The sequence below is a fragment of the Phyllobates terribilis genome, unplaced genomic scaffold (assembly GCF_046119375.1).
Source record: "Phyllobates terribilis strain yellow unplaced genomic scaffold, ASM4611937v1 Scaffold_12__6_contigs__length_324123572, whole genome shotgun sequence".
Lineage (NCBI taxonomy): Eukaryota > Metazoa > Chordata > Amphibia > Anura > Dendrobatidae > Phyllobates > Phyllobates terribilis.
Genome location: NW_027362772.1, coordinates 144509349 through 144529422, shown reverse-complemented (window position 1 = coordinate 144529422; position 20074 = coordinate 144509349). Strand labels below are relative to the sequence as shown.

Genomic DNA, 20074 nt, shown 5'->3' with positions numbered 1-20074 from the left:
TTACAAGGCTATTACCTTGAATGCTGTATCTTATATTCAACTTTTTTGCCATTGATGCTCTTTCTGCGAAGGTACTATTTGACATGATTTAATGCTAGTCTTTGCACCATTACATTACCTGGCTGGCAGCCTATATTCACATCTGTTATATTTCCCATAGGGATGTTAGTCTCTTTGCAGGGTCTTTCCCATCTTATCCTGCTTTCATAGCTGTCCTATCTCTTCCTCACCCCCCCCCCCCCTTTATTTTATTTATTGCTTTTGTGTAATTATTTAATATTATCTAATAAAATTTATATTTTATGATATAAAATCCCTCTCATGTCATTTTGGGGTCTACCAACAGGCGGATTGAGATATAATTATTAAATAGGGGAGACTCTCCCCTCCTATTTAATCTCTTCTTTCCCAAAATAGACTACAAGTCGGTTTTTATAGTTTGTGTTATACTATGCCTGATGAAGAGACTTGAGTAGTCTTGAAAGCTTGCAATTTGTTACCATCTTTTCACTATCTTTTTTAGCCATTAAAAGGTATCAACCACTGAGGACTCTCAAATCTAAATATTTTTCAGTATTTTCAAGAAATCCATCCAGGCCCTCCTGGAATTTTACTCATCCATTACAACATCATGTGGCAGAGATCCTTAATATCACTGCTCGTGCTGTAAAGAATCTGCATCTGTCATTATGATTGATTCTTCATTCCTCTAGATGTAGATGCTCATCCCCCATCCCCGATCCCAACCAATAAAAACCATCCAGCAATGAATAATTAAAATACACAAATATATGTATATATATATATACATATGATTGGAATGGTTGTTTGTTTAATTGCTATGTAAAGAGCATCACAATGGTGGATATTATCAGTGCATGGGGGCCACAATGGGGGACATTATTACTGTATGTAATTGTGAGTGTGTGTATAGTATAAACATATATCCTTACCATATATATACATTAATAATGTCCCCCATTGTGGCCCCCATGCACTGATAATGTCCCCCATTGTGGCAGCCATACAATGATAATATCCCCCATTGTGGCCCCCATACAATGATAATGTCCCCCATTGTGGCCCCCATGCACTGATAATGTCCCCTATTGTGGCAGCCATACAATGATGATATCCCCCATTATGGCCCCCGTACAATGATAATATCCCACATTGTGGCCCCCATACAATATTAATGTCCCCCATTGTGGCCCCCATGCACTGATAATGTCCCCCATTGTGGCAGCCATACAATGATAATATCCCCCATTGTGGCCCCCATACAATGATAATGTCCCCCATTGTGGCCCCCATGCACTGATAATGTCCCCTATTGTGGCAGCCATACAATGATGATATCCCCCATTATGGCCCCCGTACAATGATAATATCCCACATTGTGGCCCCCATGCACTGATAATGTCCCCCATTGTGGCAGCCATACAATGATAATATCCCCCATTGTGGCCCCCATACAATGATAATATCCCCCATTGTGGCCCCCATACACTGATAATGTCCCCCATTGTGGCCCCCATACAATGATAATATCCCCTATTGTGGCCCCCATACACTGATAATGTCCCCCATTGTGGCCCCCATGCACTGATAATGTCCCCCATTGTGGCAGCCATACAATGATAATATCCCCCATTGTGGCCCCCATACAATGATAATGTCCCCTATTGTGGCCCCCATGCACTGATAATATCCCCCATTGTGGCCCCCATGCACTGATAATGTCCCCCATTGTGGCAGCCATACAATGATAATATCCCCCATTGTGGCCCCCATACAATGATAATGTCCCCCATTGTGGCCCCCATGCACTGATAATGTCCCCCATTGTGGCAGCCATACAATGATGATATCCCCCATTATGGCCCCCGTACAATGATAATATCCCACATTGTGGCCCCCATACAATAATAATGTCCCCCATTGTGGCCCCCATGCACTGATAATGTCCCCCATTGTGGCAGCTATACAATGATGATATCCCCCATTATGGCCCCCGTACAATGATAATATCCCACATTGTGGCCCCCATACAATAATAATGTCCCCCATTGTGATGTTCTTTATATAGCAATTCAAAAAGCAACCATTCCACTCCTATGTGCCCACTCCCACGATGAGCAGCTCATTCTTCCTCCATCATCACTTGGTTACCTGTCACTGCTTGCTTCTGATAGGCCGATGGCGTCTATGCGTATTGCAGGAATTTTAACTCTATGTGTGTCTGAGTATGCACATCTAGCTGACAATAGCACTGACACCAGCAGGCCCCCTTCTGCCCCAAGCCTAACACCCTTGTCTGAGACACTGTGACTAGCTGCTGCCTGCTGGCCAGTGTGCCACGTCTCAGTCTGAGAGGTGAGCAGCAGCATTTTATGCCCGGTCGGACAGCTCAGGCCGCCGCCTTAGGCGAGGTGCTCATCTCGGTCATGGCTGCAGTGGCTTTGGCCTATGGAGCACTAGAGGAGCAGAGATTGTATCACTATAAACGTGTGCAGATTTGCTGTGACAGCCGGGCATCAAGTCTTAGGGGACTACCCAACTTTCTCTAAACCTGACATAACTAAGAAACAGCAGAACATACCTTTTTTTCTTTGCTTGTGACTGGTGGGTATGTTGGTAACACTGTCACATTGTGTCATTTTTTAGAAGATGTAATAAGACACAATATAATGTATTTCTCACTTTTTTTTTCAGCTTAAACTTTTCCACTCCGAACTTCTGGCTCAACTGGAACACAAGCTGGAGTTGGACATTAAGTATTTAACAGTACGTCATTTGCCTTCCATTCTGTCACATTGTCTATTGTGATATTCGTTCCACCTTCTTGGTATCAGGGGATTGTCACTTTTCAACTGATAGCATTTCCTTGTCTATCCCCAGGCGACATTGAAAAAATATCAAGTTGAGCATCGTTCCAAGTCAGAGTCTATTGAGAAATGTCAGTCTGAGCTGAAGAAGCTGAGAAAGAAGTGTCAAAATAGCAAAAACCCCCAGAAATATGGAGACAGAGAGGTGCAGGTACAGTCATATCAAATATCTGCTGTAGATAAGGGATTGTCCAGGACTATTTGTTTTTTTTATATTGACCTAAAAAGTAACAGGTAGGTAGTTGTTAAAACATGCAACTTCCCTCCTGTTCTACCCGGCGCCGGCCTAGAAAGGTCACCAACCATTCCTGCAGCCAAGTCAGCTGCTCCACGTCAACAGAGCCGCCCTTCTTCTTCCGCTCTGCCCTGTCGATGGAGTGTGACTTCTAATTTCATGCTGATTGGCTATCGGCTCCCCGCAGTTAGGCTGCAGGGAGCCGGATGTCAACCATCAGGACGTCATACTATAGTAGAAAGGGATACATGGATACATTTCCAGAAAGCCCCTTTAAAGGTTGGCTCCTAGGAAGGGGACCGTAGGAAGGATCGACTGATCTTTATGCAGTGTATTTAGTGGAGCTTTACTATTCCGAGCAGTGAATACTGGGTGGTGATTGGCAGATGAAAGGAGCGGGAGCACCTTTTCAGACTTCTTGAGACTGTGGTAGTAATACCTGTAATTCCATGATGGAGACCCAGGTTGTGGATCGCACAGTATGGTCACCACCATCACAGATCCTTCAGATCCTCCAAGATCAGGTGTCATCCTTGTTGCTTCCCAGTTTCACCCTAACTGCATCAGTTTCTCATCCTTTTTTTTCACTGAAGCATGTGGATTGAACTTTTTTTTATCCATTGACTCTGAGAAATGTATCAGTTAAAATCGAATGGAACTCGGATGGAAAACTGTTTTCATAGTTTTATCCGAGTCTCACGGATCCCCATAGACTTCAATGGCCGAGTCTACGTTTCTAGTAAAAGTTTCAGAAAAACTTGCATTTTATTCAATGAAATCCCTGGTGGTATCAGTGACTGACAGCTATCTCTCATGCAACGTCATACAGGGAAGACTGTCAATCACTGAGTAGGATCGCCCACTGGTCTCATATCCATACAAACACCAGGTATTTCAATCAATAAAATATAATAAATAATAATAATGAAAACTTTTCCCACAAAAATGTATATCAATCTGATCAGCTCCTCCTGCTCTAGAACTGAAGATCAGACACCATTTTCAACACAACAAGTTCCCTTTAACTGTACTATTAACCACTTCGCACCAGAGCCTGTTTTTGCCTTCTTGACCGGGCCAATTTTTTCAATTCTGACCACTGTCACTTTATGAAGTAATTACTCTGGAACGCTTCAACGCATCCCCCTGATTCTGAGAATTTTTTTTCGTGACATATTGTACTTCATGATAGTGGTAAAATTTATTCGATATCACTTGCGTTTATTTGTGAAAAAATCGGAAATTTGGCGAAAATTTTGAAAATTTTGCAATTTTCAAACTTTGAATTTTCATGCCCTTAAATCAGAGCGATATGTCACACAAAATAGTTAATAAATAACATTTCCCACATGTCTACTTTACATCAGCACAATTTTGGAACCAAAATTTTTTTTTGTTAGGGAGCTATAAGGGTTAAAAGTTGACCAGCGATTTCTCATTTTTCCAACAAAATTTGCAAAAACATTTTTTTAGGGACCACATCACATTTGAAGTCACTTTGAGAGGTCTTTATGACAGAAAATACCCAAAAGTGACACCATTCTAAAAACTGCACCCCTCAAGGTGCTCAAAACCACATTCAAGAACTTTCTTAACGCTTCAGGTGCTTTACAGGAATTTTTGGAATGTGGAAGAAAAAAATTAACATTTAACTTTTTTCACAAAAATGTTACTTTAGACCCAATTTTTTTTATTTTCACAGGGGTAACAGGAAAAAATAGACCCCAAAATTTTTTGTGCAATTTCTCTTGAGCGCGCTGATACCCCATATGTGAGGGAAAACCACTGTTTGGGCGCACTGCAGGGTTCGGAAGGGAAGGAGCGCCATTAGACTTTTTGAATGTAAAATTTGTCTGAATAATTAGCAGACGCCATGTTGCGTTTGGAGAGCTCCTGATGTTCCTAAACAGTGGAAACCCCCCATAAGTGACACCATTTTGGAAACTAGACCCCTTAGGGAACTTATCTAGATGTGTGGTGAGCACCTTGAACCCCAAGGTGCTTCACAGAAGTTCATAATATTGAGCTGTAAAAATAAAATGTTCACATTTTTCCCACAAAAACGTTTTTCATCCCTTAATTTTGCATTATTATAAGGGTAATAGGAAAAATTGCACCATGAAATTTGTTGTGCAATTTCTCCTGAACACACTGATACCCCATATGTGGAGGCAAACCACTGTTTGGGCGCACTGCAGGGTTCGGAAGGGAAGGAGCGCCATTTGACTTATTGAATGTAAAATTTGTTTGAATAATTAGCGGATGCCATGTTGCATTTGGGGAGCCCCTGATGTGCCTAAACAGTGGAAACCCCCCACAAGTGACACCATTTTGGAAACTAGACCTCTTAGGGAACTTACCTAGATGTGTGGTGAGCACCTTGCACCCCCAGCCGCTTCACAGAAGTTTATAATATTGAGCCGTAAAAATAAAATTTTCACATTTTTCCCACAAAAAACTGTTTTTCATTCCCTAATTTTGCATTATCATAAGGGTAACAGGATAAATTGCACCATGAAATTTGTTGTGCAATTTCTCCTGAGTACGCCGATACCCCATATGTGGGGGAAAACCACTGCTTTGGTGTACGGCAGGGTTCGGAAGAGAAAGGAGCGCTATGTTGGCTCGGATAGGTTGCAGACACCATGTCACATTTGAAGAGTCGCTGACAAGCCGAAACAGCAGAAACCCCCACAAGTGACCCCATTTTGTAAACTACACCTCTCAAGAAATTCATCTAGGGAAGTAGTAAGTATTTTTTAATTTTTAAATTTATACCATTGGGCAGTGAAAAAAGCATAATTATATTTTTACCACAAAAAAATGTTTTACCCTCAGATTTTACATTTTCACACAGGGCAATGGGTAAAAATGGTGCCGAAATGTGTCACACAATTTCTTCTAAAAGTGGCAATACCCCATATGTAGCTGTATCGTACCGCTCAGCCATACGGCGAGATCTGGGGGGGACGGAGTGCTATTTGACAATTGGAGAACAAATTATTGTAGAATAGGCATTTGGATTTGGGAGCACAAAATTTTCTGAATTTCTTTTGGGGGGCAAGGGCCATTTCGCTTTTCCAGAGCCTTTCTGCTACCAGTAACTTGGAAGTCCCTTATATTTTTAACAGATGACGGACCTGAGTGGGGACTAGCTTTTTTTGAGGACTGAGTTGAAGCTTTTATTGGGAACATTTTACGTAACATTTATCCGGCGCTCTAGGCTGAGCACTTACATCGGGGTTTCCATCTAAATTTCCAAGTGATGTAATTCAGATGAAACCCCTGCGGGATCCATTCACTGTAATGAGGCAGCAGAGTTACTCTGGACTCCGTCTGGCCTCTGTTTAGCGGTGTCCTTTTTTTCAGAAGTGCACAAAACTGTGGCCAACCGCACTTTTATGCACGCCTAAAAAAACGGACACCGTGGGATCACAGGCCAGACGGCATCCACAGTGCCTATATCTGCCTCATTACAGGGAATCTTCCGTCATGGGTTCCGGCTGAATCACAAATTTCAGAGATTTACACGGAAACTCTGGTGTAAGTGCTCAGCGCAGAGCGCAGGATAAATGTAAGGCTCTGCGCCTTACTGCGATCTTTGGGAGACATAATAAACTAATCAGTAGCAGGTGAAAAATTGGATTTATTTATTTTTTACGCCGTTCCTAGTGTGATATAACTGATTAGATTACTTTATTCTTCAGGTCGGTGCAATTGCAGAGATACCAGATTTATATTGGGTTTTTATGACTGACAGCTGTCACACACTAAAAGACGCTTTTTTTTGCAAAATCTAGTTTTTGCATCGCCATATTTTGAAAGCTATAATTTTTCTAGATTTTGGCTGACAGTCATGTGACGGCTTGTTTTTTGCGGGACGAGTTGACATTTTTATCGGTACCATTTTTGGGTACGTGACATTTTTTGATCGCTTTCTATTCCGTTTTTTGGGAGGTAAAATTAACAAAAACCAACAATTCAGGAATTGTTTTTTGAGGTTTTTTTTATGCCGTTCTGCTTGTGGTAAAAGTGATCAGGCAGCGTTATTCTTCAGGTCAGTACATTTACAGCGATACTACACTTACTGTATATTTTTTTATGTTTTGGCGCTTTTACACAATAAAACCATTTTATAGAAAAAATATTTTTTTTGCATTGCTTTATTCTGAGAGGTATAACTTTTTTATTTTTCGGCTGATGGAGCTGTATGGTGGCTTGTTTTTTGCGGAACAAGATGACGTTTTCAGCGGTACCATTTTTATTTCCATTTTGCTTTTTGATCGCATTTTTTTCCACTTTTTGTTTGGCGATATGAGGAAAAAGCATAGTTTTTTGCTCCGTTTTTTATTTATTTTTATTACGGTGTGCACAGAAGGAGTTAATTAGTGTGACAGTTTTATAGCTCGGGTTGTTTTGGACGCGGTGATACCAAATATGTGTACTTTTTTTATTTTTGCATAAATATACGGATTTATCGGTTTAATATTTTATTTATTTATTTTTATTTATTTTGTAATTTTTTTTTAACAGTTTAAAAACATTTTTTTTTACTTTTTTTTTACATTTTTACTTAGTCCCTGTATGGGACATTAATTTTTATTTTTCTGATCACTGATCTCATGTAATGTAATAGACATGTATTACATTACATGAGATCTTCCCTGACTGTTTCACAGTCAGTCTCCTGCCTGGCTTCAGCTGCAGGCTGAGCCAGGCAGGACACCATATATGGCAGATCTGGAGGCGGTCATGTGACCTCCAGCTGCCATAGCAACGTCAGGTCCTGGAAGGTATAAGGGGGCCGTCGGAGAGGTAAGAGGACGACCCCCTCTCCTCCTGCTGTCTTCTATATGCCGCGATCACTATAGATCGCGGCATATAGAAGACAGCAAAGGGTTAACATCACTGGGACCTGATCCAATCAGGTCCCGATGATGTTCCCTGCCAGAGCTATCGCTCTGCACCGCTCCCGCAGCGCTTGCAAGACCCTGGGGGTCCTGAGCGCTGCGGGACCACCCACCGTTTTTAAACGTCCGCACTGCACAGAGCCCAGGCAGCGAAGACGTTTATCTACAGTGGGCTGTCGGGAAGCGGTTAAGTCAAAATATTTTACATTGTGTATATTTTTCAAAAAAATAATATATTCCAAGATAATATTAATAGGGCATTAGTTTATATTTCAGACCTGTCTCTTTTAAATATCATATTAAAAGTTTATTCTTTGGGGTTCTGTGTCCACCCTGAGATGATCCCAAAAATTCAAAATTCAGTTGGTCATTGGTCGCTTTAGCAACAAATTTGTTCAGGTGGACATCTCCCGAAGGGGCATCTGTGTAGATGACTTCCTAACAGGGTCGGACTGGCATACCGGAGAACCAGAAAATCCTCCGGTGGGCCCTGGCATCTCCTTCAGGGGAGTCTATACAGTAGTGCAGACCTTGCAGCTACTATGGGGCTCTTGAGTGGAGAAGAAACTGGCACCAACATCTGGATTTCAACAGTATCTAAATTATCACGTGATAACCAAACGAATCAGTAAGCAGAGCTGAATCTTAAATGTGGGGTCTACAATCTATTTTGGCCAAATTTGCACTCAAAAATAGCCCTACTGAGCCCTATTGTGTGCTCAAATAGTAGTTCCTGGCCACATGTGAAGTATCAACATACTCAAGAGAAATTGTACAGGAGCCAGCTGCTTTATTCATCCAGTACTTGCCTCTAACAGCAGCACCCAGAGCTAGCTCTGATCGCTTCTGTTTAACCATATAGGAATTAAATCGTTGTGATTACGGTGTACATATTGTTGGGGGCCATTGTGTTGCAATGGCATTTGTGAGCCTACGGAAGCCCCCTGTCCCTGCTTTTTACTCCCATAAAGCAGAGCCTGTGGTTGGGTTTCATAGAAGATTGTAAATATTCCTATCTACTGCAATACTGGGGTGTTACAGTATATGTACTACAGGCTATCAAATAATTGCAGGTTCATGCCCCCTAATGGAAATAAAGAGTAAAACAAAAGTTAAGAAAAATATTTTAAAAAAATTAAAAATATATGAAACTTTGAATCACTACTTTTTTCCAAAATATTCATCTTTTTTCAATTCAAAAACTATTAAGAAATATGGAAATATTTGGAATTGACGCATCTGTAAAAGTCCAATGAATGAAAATATAAAATCAATTCACACTTGGTAAACTGCATGAAGAAACTGCAACTCATCCCGCAAAAAAAACAAACCCTCTTACAGCCACTGTATGTTGACTGGAAAGTAAAAAAAAGTTATAGCTCTTGGAAAAAGGGGAGTTAAAAAAATCAAAGTGCAAAAATTAAAAATGGCCTGGTTGTGAAAGGGTTAGTGTTAGTCATTAAAGAAGCACTCCCATTAAAATGTTAATATGTAAATGTATTTGTAGTGTATGTGAGGTCATATACTCACTGATTGCTGTCTTCCACAGTTTCCAGCACCGATTCGGTCCTCTTCTGAGTCACATCACTTCTATTCCGACTTGCTGGATCACAATGGGGTCTATGTGAGAGCCAAAAATTGGTTTTAGGACTCATTCAAGACGTTTGTCTTTCCCATGTAGGAGAAAAGCAAACTGATTATTTTGATCAGAGTTTGGTCTAAGTGTCATTTCATACGTGGAGAGAAAAAAAAAGTTTCTCCACGGTGTACTTGCTGTCGGTTCTTAAAAATTGAACAGCACTCTGATTTTTTTCATGGACCCATAGACTTGCATTTTCCATTTTGACCTGAGCCCTCAAATCAAATCAAATCAAAATTGGACATGTCTCTGACCTTTGGAAAATGCAGAAAATGCCTATCTGTGAGGGTATTATCGCGTTTACGCTACTCTACACACTCATTTACACAGGTGCAAGCCAATAAAAATACTACATGGAGTGCTTCTTTACGTAGACAACTTCCGTTAATGAGAATCAGGTTTTTGCTATGTAATTTGAGAGCACCATGATGTAGTGGAAGAGAACCTGATTCCATTGATGTGGCACTTACTGGGCTGTGTTTTGCTGATTCAATACAATCTGTGTTTTATCAGCAGGAGATTATCATTACAGGACTAGATGCCTCATGACTCCTAGTCCAACCACGCCCCCAGCACTGATTAACAACACTCTGTCACTATACAATGTACACTGAAAGCCTCCTATCAGTGGTGTGTGCTGGGTATACACAGAAATCTGCCAATCAGTGGTGTGGGCGGGGTTATACACAGAAATCTGCCAATCAGAGGTGTGGGTGGGGTTATACACAGAAATCTGCCAATCAGAGGTGTGGGTGGGGTTATACACAGAAATCTGGCAATCAGTGGTGTGGGCTGGGTATACACAGAAATCTGCCAATCAGTGGTGTGGGCTGGGTATACACAGAAATCTGCCAATCAGTGGTGTGGGCTGGGTATACACAGAAATCTGCCAATCAGTGGTGTGGGCTGGGTATACACAGAAATCTGCCAATCAGTGGTGTGGGCTGGGTATACACAGAAATCTGCCAATCAGTGGTGTGGGCTGGGTATACACAGAAATCTGCCAATCAGTGGTGTGGGCTGGGTATGCACAGAAATCTGCCAATCAGTGGTGTGGGCTGGGTATACACAGAAATCTGCCAATCAGTGGTGTGGGCGGGGTTATACACAGAAATCTGACAATCAGGTGTGAGCTGGGTATACACAGAAATCTGCCAATCAGTGGTGTGGGCTGGGTATACACAGAAATCTGCCAATCAGTGGTGTGGGCTGGGTTATACACAGAAATCTGCCAATCGGAGGTGTGGGTGGGTTATACACAGAAATCTGCCAATCAGTGGTGTGGGCGGGGTTATACACAGAAATCTGACAATCAGAGGTGTGGGCGGGGTTATACACAGAAATCTGCCAATCAGTGGTGTGGGCGGGGTTATACACAGAAATCTGACAATCAGAGGTGTGGGCGGGGTAATACACAGCTCAGCATTCTGAGCTCTGCTAGAGAAAACTGTGATTGTAACACAACTGCTGCACCCAATGAACTAAGTGATACATCGCTGGAATCAGGGTCTCTGCCCCTACATTATGCTGCTCTCAGATTACACAGTAAAAACCTAGTGACAGATTCCCTTTAACTTTTTGGTAAGTTTTGATAAAAGTAATACATAGATGGTTATTTTCTGGGGATCTTCAGTCGGTTTATGGAAGCCATGTTCTGTATAACTGTTGACAGAGTAGATGGAAATACTCAACAATATACAAGCGTCTATAAACTGCTGCTCTGGATGTGAAAAGGAGTCAGACTTTATGTATAACACATGTCCCATAAAACAGCCAAATCCCATTAGTAATACAAGGGCTTTGTCATTCATTGAGATCTTGTGCTGGATCCAGGCAATGGCGCATACCAGCGATTAACCGTTTAGAGTCATGAATGGGGATGGAAGCATTTATGTAGCGGAGCGGTCTAGTGGAACTGTGGCTTATGAGTGAAAGCAAATAAATATAAACAGCAGACATACAAAAACGGGGATCAAAGAGCTTTATTCGCAGAACTCAGACTTCCCTCTGATGAATCAGTATGCGTGGCTAACCCACAATGAAAAGGGAACGCTCACAGCAGCCACCCAGCATACAAAGTGCACGGACATAGACAGGAGGGGATGTTTAATGTCTGCGTGTCACCATGATGCTCGTCCATGTAATACAGCAGAGCGAGTACTAAACCTGATGCCAGGAAATCACTGAGCACCAGCTGGAAACCCGTCATACCCAGCACAATATGTTGTAATTAGCTAAACAGAAAACTATTAATCTTGCACTTTACTTTGCAGCTAATTATGTAGCAGAGATTATTTTTTTTCCAGATATTTACGCAGACTTGGTTAGTAGAGACAGATATGGATATTATATGTGTCATTGTTCCAGCATTAATTACTAATTAATTAGGGTGCTGAAAGAGATATCAGGTGGTGGTCCGATCTACACAAACACTTTCCATATATTCTATAAGCGGAAAAGAAGAAATTAGTGTAGAATAGAAACTGTGCTGGAATAACAGCTAGTGAAGACAAACAGACCTTACATCCAGCCTGTATTTCTGGGAGGGACAATCCAAGATGAGATACATCTGAAACTTGGATCTGGTTGCAAACTGCATCTCAGGGGCGGCCTGAAAATGAATGAAGGTTGCAGACCAAGGGCTCATTCATCCATGGATCCCAGGCAATGCATGGACTGGCCACGGGTCTCCTGACCGGAGCATGACAGCTTCATGTATGTCTATGAAGCTGTCATGCTCTGGTCAGGTGACCTGCGGCCAGTTCATGCATTGTGATCCGTAATCGGACCAAGAGTCAAGGACGTCTGCATGAGACATAAATCTTTTCTTAATTAAAGGGGACATATGGAAGAATATTAAGGGTGTCCATAGCTTTTAAAAAGGACTCGTCACCAGGTCCAAACTAGCCAATTTTTTTCTTCTCCTTTATTTTTACTGCTTTCATTAGTATTCTGTCTTATTGTATGATTGCTGAGATTTGAGTCTTTTTATTTAGTGATATTTTTTATGATCTTTACCAAGAAGGTGTGGCTCGCAGAATAATTATGAAGAGCAGCGTAAAGACACCACCACCCCCCAGAGAACATAAAAATTGTACTAAATAAGAAGGCCTATATCTCTGGAAGCTTATTTATGGCGGAGTTGAAAAAAAAACGAAACCTAGAATTCTGAGGTGAGCAGCGGGAAAAAAATTGGAACAAAAAGTGACAATTTTTATGTCTTCCCTAAGAAATCCAGGATTTCATGCCGAGCGGCAAATTCGATATGTTTTAGACACTTTTTACACCTTCCTCCATGTTTTTGGAAAGTTTCTAGAAAAAGGGTATGGCTTAGAAGTGTTACAAAATGTGCCAAATCTAACAACTAATACTAGTGTAAGACATGAAATCCAAGAAAGGAAAAAATGTCTAACTTGTTGAGCAAGTGGCACCAATTTTTTTTCTAAAGCATCCATCACTGAAATAGATCTGGTGGAATTTGAATTTCTGGTTTATTCTGTCTAAGTTCAAGCCATTATTAATAAATATAAATCGGCTCCATTGTTCTACTTATAAATGTTTTACTACTTATATGAATAAGGAACATAGAGATTGCTGGTGAAAGATGCAACTGGGGAAAACTGAATGAACAGTCATCCGTCAGCCAGTTATCATGCCGAACTTCAGGGACCAAAGGGCAGAGAGGAGAATTCAGAAATCAGCTCTTTAGGCAGTAACACATCTTGTTATGCACATGTTGCCAATCCAGGTTTCAGCAAAAGAGTCACTTGAAAAGAACCAGTTTCTAGACATTCACCCTCTGACAGCTTCTGTGACTCTATAGATGGCCGTCAGCTGGTTCTACGCTAATACTGGCCATATACTTGAAAACACCATCAGCCATCATTTGTTCAATTACTATCTTTCCCGAGATCACCATTTGGCTCGGCCAAGCAGTCATGTGCTTTCAGTGGGTAGAGAGGAGAAAGCTGCTGCCAGACAGCTTTTGGCAGTTGCTTATCTCCTCTGCAAACAAAGGGATCGGCCGATGAAATTCCGACTTGCCGGACTTTCTCTTAATTCCATACTAATCAGATTTATACACAACCCTCAAAGTTGAAATTGCAGCACCAAGCAGGAAAAGTCAGGGTGTTATGGAAATCACAGGATGGATAGGCGTGTTAATGATATACAAATAATGAAAATACGGAAACAACATTTTCAAAACATCTCGATTTACTCAGTATTGAGTAAAATCGATGCACGCAGAAATACACATACTTACATGCCTTGGCAGCGATCAATGAGGTTATTAATGGTTGTCTGAGAAATGTTCTGCCATGCTGATTTTACTTGGAAGTGCAAATCATCAAGATCTGCTGCTGGCAGCTCCCTTTTCAATAGCTGACCAATGACATCTTAGATGGAAGACAAGTCCAGAAATGCTGCAGGCCATTGCAGCACAATTAAGGAAGCAAGAGAAGGGCATTATGGAATATATGGCACATCACTTGTCTCATTCACAGTGTGATGATGTTACCTCTGGCAGCGACACTGTCACTGACTAGATCATCTGTAGCATATATCTATCTATATAAACATAAATATATTTATATATATATATATTCAGCTCGATAAAGAGATAATGTCTGTAAATATAACCTTTTACTGGAATCATTGGCTATCAAGTTTCATATTATTCTCTTGTGACCTTCTGGTGACCAGATATGGACTTCAAAGGAGAAGCTGTAATACATTGTTATTTGTGGGATTATTCCAGTAGGTCAGAAGGTTAGTCCTAGAAGAATGCCATATTTCCCACCAAAGCTTATGTGTATAACTCTCTGCAGACCTGTAAAATATACTGTTATATTGGGTAGTGCAGACGCTATATTCTGTTAGTCTGTGTATGTATTTTACCATGCAGCCCCATGTATATAATATGATTCTTTTTATGATTATTGCAGTCCTGTGTACTGTTTATTCTCAGGAAATGAGCATATAGAAAAGAGAACAATGGGATTTTGCTTTCCCAAATTCCTTTTAAAAGGGAACAAGAGCAATGACATCACATCAGAGCAGGAAACGTTGAAGTGCAGGACCTGGCCTTTAATCCATTCTACAGGACAGTAACAATGTGAACCCAATATACACAACTTCCTCTTTCCTTCCCCAAAATAGAATTGTTGTCATAGTCTATGCTTCCTATAAAGTTTCGCTAAGTGGAAATCTATATCCTATGCTGAGCATAGAATGAGGGGGATAATAATGCAGCAGCAGAATGGAAAGTCTAAATGAGCAAGGCTGACACATTACATGAAATGACTAGATGATCAGCCACCTTTGTCGCTGAGCATTTAGCACATTGGCTTTTTTATACTGAACATATGGTATAAAACTTAAAAAGTTTCTCAAGTAAAGCATCATGTATTCGAATAGATTACAGATCCATGATATGTGTAATACAGCACCTATGGAAATCTATGGAATCAATTTTTTTTCCTGGATTTACTATCGCATACAACATTGCCGAGGAGTCCTACTCTGGAAAGTGAAAGAAAGGCCATATGATTGCACTATATGAGGGTAGACAAGGTGACTATGTCTATATGATAGGAAAATGTGTCAACTCAGTGTGTTGATGAGTACTGTAATTCGAGATACTAATCACGTTCTAAAGTAATATTTTCGGAACTTAAAGAGGTTGTCCACTACTTTACCATTGATGACCTATCCTTAGGATAGGTCATCAATGTCTGATCGGTCGGGGTCCTAAAGCCAGCACCCCGCCGATCAGCTGTTTTTGGTGTCGGAGGCAGCGGCTGTCGGCTGAAAGTGCTCAATTGCGGAGCTGCTTCGTCTTCTTATAGTGGCCGCGGCAGGGTACTGCACATCCACCCCCTATTGATTTGAAGGGGATGTGCAGTAGTACTCTGCCGCAGTCACTATCAGAAGACGAAGCAGCTCCGCAATTGAACAGTTCCGGCTGCCGCTAACACCAGTAACAACTGATTGGCGGGGGTGCCGGGTGTCGGACCCCAATCGATCAGACATTGATGACCTAATCTAAGGATAGGTCATCAATAATAAGGTAGTGCACAACTTCTCTAATGTATGTATCAATTGTAAAATATAATCCTTTCAAGTTCGTCATTTAACTAGGTATGAACAGTGGTTTAATAATTAGATCCCTGTTGGCCTGAGATTTGGTTACTAGCAAAACTTACAGTAAAAGAGGATGCGTTTTTTTGTATGCGGTTTGATCCATTCCTCAATAGCTTTAGGTTGATAATTGACATCCCTGGTATTTAGTAGAAAAATGAATAGCTCATTAGACTATTTTGGCTTAAAGTGAAGCTGTCATCAGAAAATGAAATATTGCTTAAATCAGGTTTTTGTGTTACATGTACTTTAAAAAAATAGCAGTTGTTTTTTTTTTCATAGCACAATCTTTAATAATAATAATAATAATAATAATAATAAATAATCTTGTATTATTCGCACTGGCCACTGGGGCTATTTTAGACTCATACTTCCTGTCCTTTCAGGAAGGGGTTTCCGCAGTTTCCTAATCATCCGCGCCAGGATTTCTATGGCTGATATCCCCTCTATACACAGCTGATAACACAAGATCCAGCATTCATAATAGACAATGTAAGAGTGAACACTGCTGCTCTTCCGTCACAATGACTTACAGAAAGTCTCATTAGATGCTTCAATACAAAAGATAGGGTCGAGGTCTGACCATTATGGCTATGTACATGTGTTGTTTCTTGAAACAACAGGAAGTTAGAGACTAAAAAAACTCCAATGGTCAGTGGGGAAATTGCAAGGTTTCTATTTTTTGATACATATTGTGAAATTTAAAAAAAACTATTAAAAAAATACATTTAACACAAAAACTTGAATTAAACCAAAGGTTATTTTCTGATTATAGCTTTCATTTAGGGAAGAGTCAGACAACCGTACAACTCGGACGAGGATCAAAATGCAATGCTCGGACTGGCCGTCGGCTCTGCCGACCAGATCAGACGGTTGTATAGAAACACAAGCTGTCACACTCGGGTTGGGAGGGCCGACGTATGGTCCGAGCATTACGTTGCGATCCTCATCCGAGTTTTACGACCGTCTGACTCAGAGTATTATTCTTCTTACCCATTTAATTCCTCATTTTTTTTTCTATCGTTCCTGAAAGTGTCAGTCTTCACTGTATTTTTGAGATTGTATTCAGCAAGAATTCATGGGATGAATAGTTGTAGATATCCTTCTTGGAAAGAAGATACAATCTGGTTGACATCTGTAGGGACTGTAGTATCTGGAATAGATCTTCAAAATTAAATGCTGGTAAAGACTGTAATATGCAGGTGGAAGTTTTCCATGAACTTTAGCTGTTTTGGACGTGTTTAGTATAAATCTGTAATTAGATCTATCTTGTATATATAATTATCACTTGGAGTTCTGTAACCTGACAACACAGACAGAAGTGAAGAGGATGTTGCAGGCATGTTTTTCATCAGTCTGCGTTGCTATGTGTTGTCATCATTCATGCTCCTATTGAGTCCAGTTCTTATGGAATCACTGACGGTTCTAACGATCCATTTAGTGATACGCAGTCTGGGCTCAGACTTTGCATGTTTATCATCAACATTTTGGATGCGGAACTGTGCAGCTGAACACTGACCTCCGGGTTACCCCTCGTACAGGATCCTGTGCACTGTGATGGGTTGTGATCTGAATACATATTCCAGTCTAATCTGCTTCTGGGAAGGGTTTTGTGACTATCATTATGGCCGCCATTAGATGCCCTATAAAAGTTGTCACCCAGGTTTCCTGGACTTTTGCACAAGTTATGCAGTGATTCATTCCTGACATGAGGCTACAGTACAAGTAAGATTCACGACTTCAGAAAAGCTTCATGACAACTTCATTGGTTTACGGTGGACATTAGGGGCAGACATACCATTGGTGCAACCACAGGGGCCCAAGAGGTAAGGGGGACACTTCCAGAACAGGTGAAATTGTGCGTCATGATCACTTATTGGACTGTTCTTGCACAGGGGCCCTCTTCTGTGTCCACTGTTGGTGGACATACTTTATTCCTCTGTAAGGAAAAGCATAAATGTGTAATCCAATGTTACCCATTTGGTTATTATTTACTACAGACAAGTGATGCATTTTAGGGTTTATACACAAGTCACAGTATTTTTGCCGCAGTTTGCTCAAGCAAAACTGCGATCCACAATTTATCAGAGCCAAGAATAAACCCTCGGAGCAAAGACCCCATCCAAAAGTGGTGGGCTAAGATGTTTACCTCTGCTTGGTCTTGCTAGATATTCCCAGACTAAAGCCTCCCCATACAAAGTAGACTAACGAGGGCCGAACTTGGCGATATCAATAGGTTTGGCCGTAGTCTAATGTGAATGGGCACACGTGACAAATTATGCTTTCTGCAAGCTAAGCCACCCACAGAAAAGTTTGGCAGTGGCTCTCTCATAGAGAACACAGGAGCTCTCGTCAGACATCGGCCTTACCCACCAATTTCGGCCAAAAGTCTAATGTGTATTGGTGCCCATGACTCTCACCTGACAAATGATGTCAGGGAAGAGAAGGATCCAGGATATCCAATTTTGGACAGCGTCTCTCTTATGGAGAGTTGGGCGAGATAGCTACCAGCTGACCAATCAGCTGAACGATCTAAAGTGTATGGTGGGCTTAAGAATCTCAAAGGCTTTAATCAGCTGATAACATCATCATCCTCTGTGTCAATTATTTCTTCCTATGAGAAAGGTATTTTATAAGCCATGACTGAAGTATTGACTAAAAAGGAGGGAAATTGAGGATACTATTATCCTTGGCCGAGGTCTCAGCTGGAATGCATGAAGAAATGGAGGATAATTGAACCTAGTGGTATCGTCAACACATATTAATAGCGCTTTACTTCATTATCCGGCCCAGGCCTTTGATTTTGTGTGTGCCTAGCCCTTTTTGCCTCACTCTTCCTTCATTTTTCATTAGCATGTCAGCTGTGTAAGGGGGTTGGAGGGAGGAACAACATTTGGCTCCAGTGATTTAGAAAGGCCTGGCCATTATCTCTGCATCCCCTTTGTAAACAGGGTTGTCATGGGAACCATTACTTTTGGATCATGGCTTGCCTACTTGAGGCCGGGTTTTGTAGAAGAGCGGTCTGGAGGGGGAGGTGAACCGGGGAGGGAAGATGAGACTGGTGCTGGATGCAGAGAAGAGGGAGGGGGCAATGAATAGTTACTGTTTCTTAAAAAGAATGTAAGGATGCCCCCACCTCTACCCCAGCTTAATGATTTGGTGCCATCCTGTTTATTGAATCACAGATCAGGAGGCCAGAGACCTCATTGTAACCCTTTCTCTGTCAAATTGTCCCTCATGCTGGGGAATGCTGTATTAGATCCTGCTCCAGTCTACTGGAGGCCTCCAAGACATCTTCTGACTCAGCAAGGCGTCTTCTCATCTTCTGAAATATTTAGTAAAGTTCAAAATGGCTGTGACAAATTGTGATGAGAGCTACCAGATAGCAGCCCACCAGATGTTTAAGTATTAGCTTAGTCAGGCGCTCTGGTAAATAAGCCATTGTCAAGAATGTTATCACTATGGAAGCTAAACAATCTGTGGTTTGTCTCCCCCGCTGACACTTTGACATCCTTATCAGTGACCGGTCAATTTTGTTTTTGGAGATAAATGATTAAAAGCCTAAAATTCCATCAACTGTTCACCTCTGAAATTAAGAAAACTGTTCCTTTCGCTCTTTTTTTAATCTACTTTTTGTGTGTTGTCTGAGTCCAGGATCTATGGTATATACAATATATATGGGATTACATGGGGTGCTATAATTCACATGTCAGATAATTATTTTGAGTTATTTGTTCTTAAATTTAAAATTCTGTATAAATGTTTGGTCCTTGTGTCGATCACTTAAAAATAATTCTTAAGCGCTGCTTAATTTCATCCATTTTACATGGTGTTTTTGTTTCAAGTATTTTTGGTGTGGTTTTTTATTTTGTTACATGCTTTTTTTCTAGCATTTTTAACATTTTATGGGAAAATATACTGCATTTAAAAGATAAAAAACAGACCACAAAAATGTCAGAAAAAAACCCTTTGTATTTAGAACTTTAAGTTGTTAAAAAGTTTAGAGTAACATCTAGTTGTGGTGCTTCTTATCTAAAAAATGCCATGAAAAATTACAGCAAAACTGTGCATTATTTCAACAATAAATAAGCACTCCTCTTCCTTTCAAAGTTTGTATCCTCTTAATATATTGCAGTCATCATATTATATAGCACTGTGTACTTACAATTGCTCATTTTGACTTTCTACCCAATTAATTCTTCTGTTTTCTCTGCTCTATGTACAAACCAGAAGTCTCTTTACCCTGCATAAATCATTCCTC

The 20074-nt window shown here is 40.8% G+C and overlaps 1 protein-coding gene across 2 annotated transcripts in view; it reads left to right on the top strand.

The window, feature by feature from the left end:
- Positions 1-20074, top strand: part of LOC141172290 (BAR/IMD domain-containing adapter protein 2-like) — a 200227-nt gene that overhangs the window by 130436 nt on the left and 49717 nt on the right. For both annotated transcript variants that reach the window (XM_073656318.1, XM_073656317.1), the window contains 2 exons: positions 2716-2787; positions 2902-3039. In XM_073656318.1, the coding sequence (XP_073512419.1) occupies positions 2716-2787; positions 2902-3039 (210 nt within the window). The remainder of the gene's footprint in view (positions 1-2715; positions 2788-2901; positions 3040-20074) is intronic.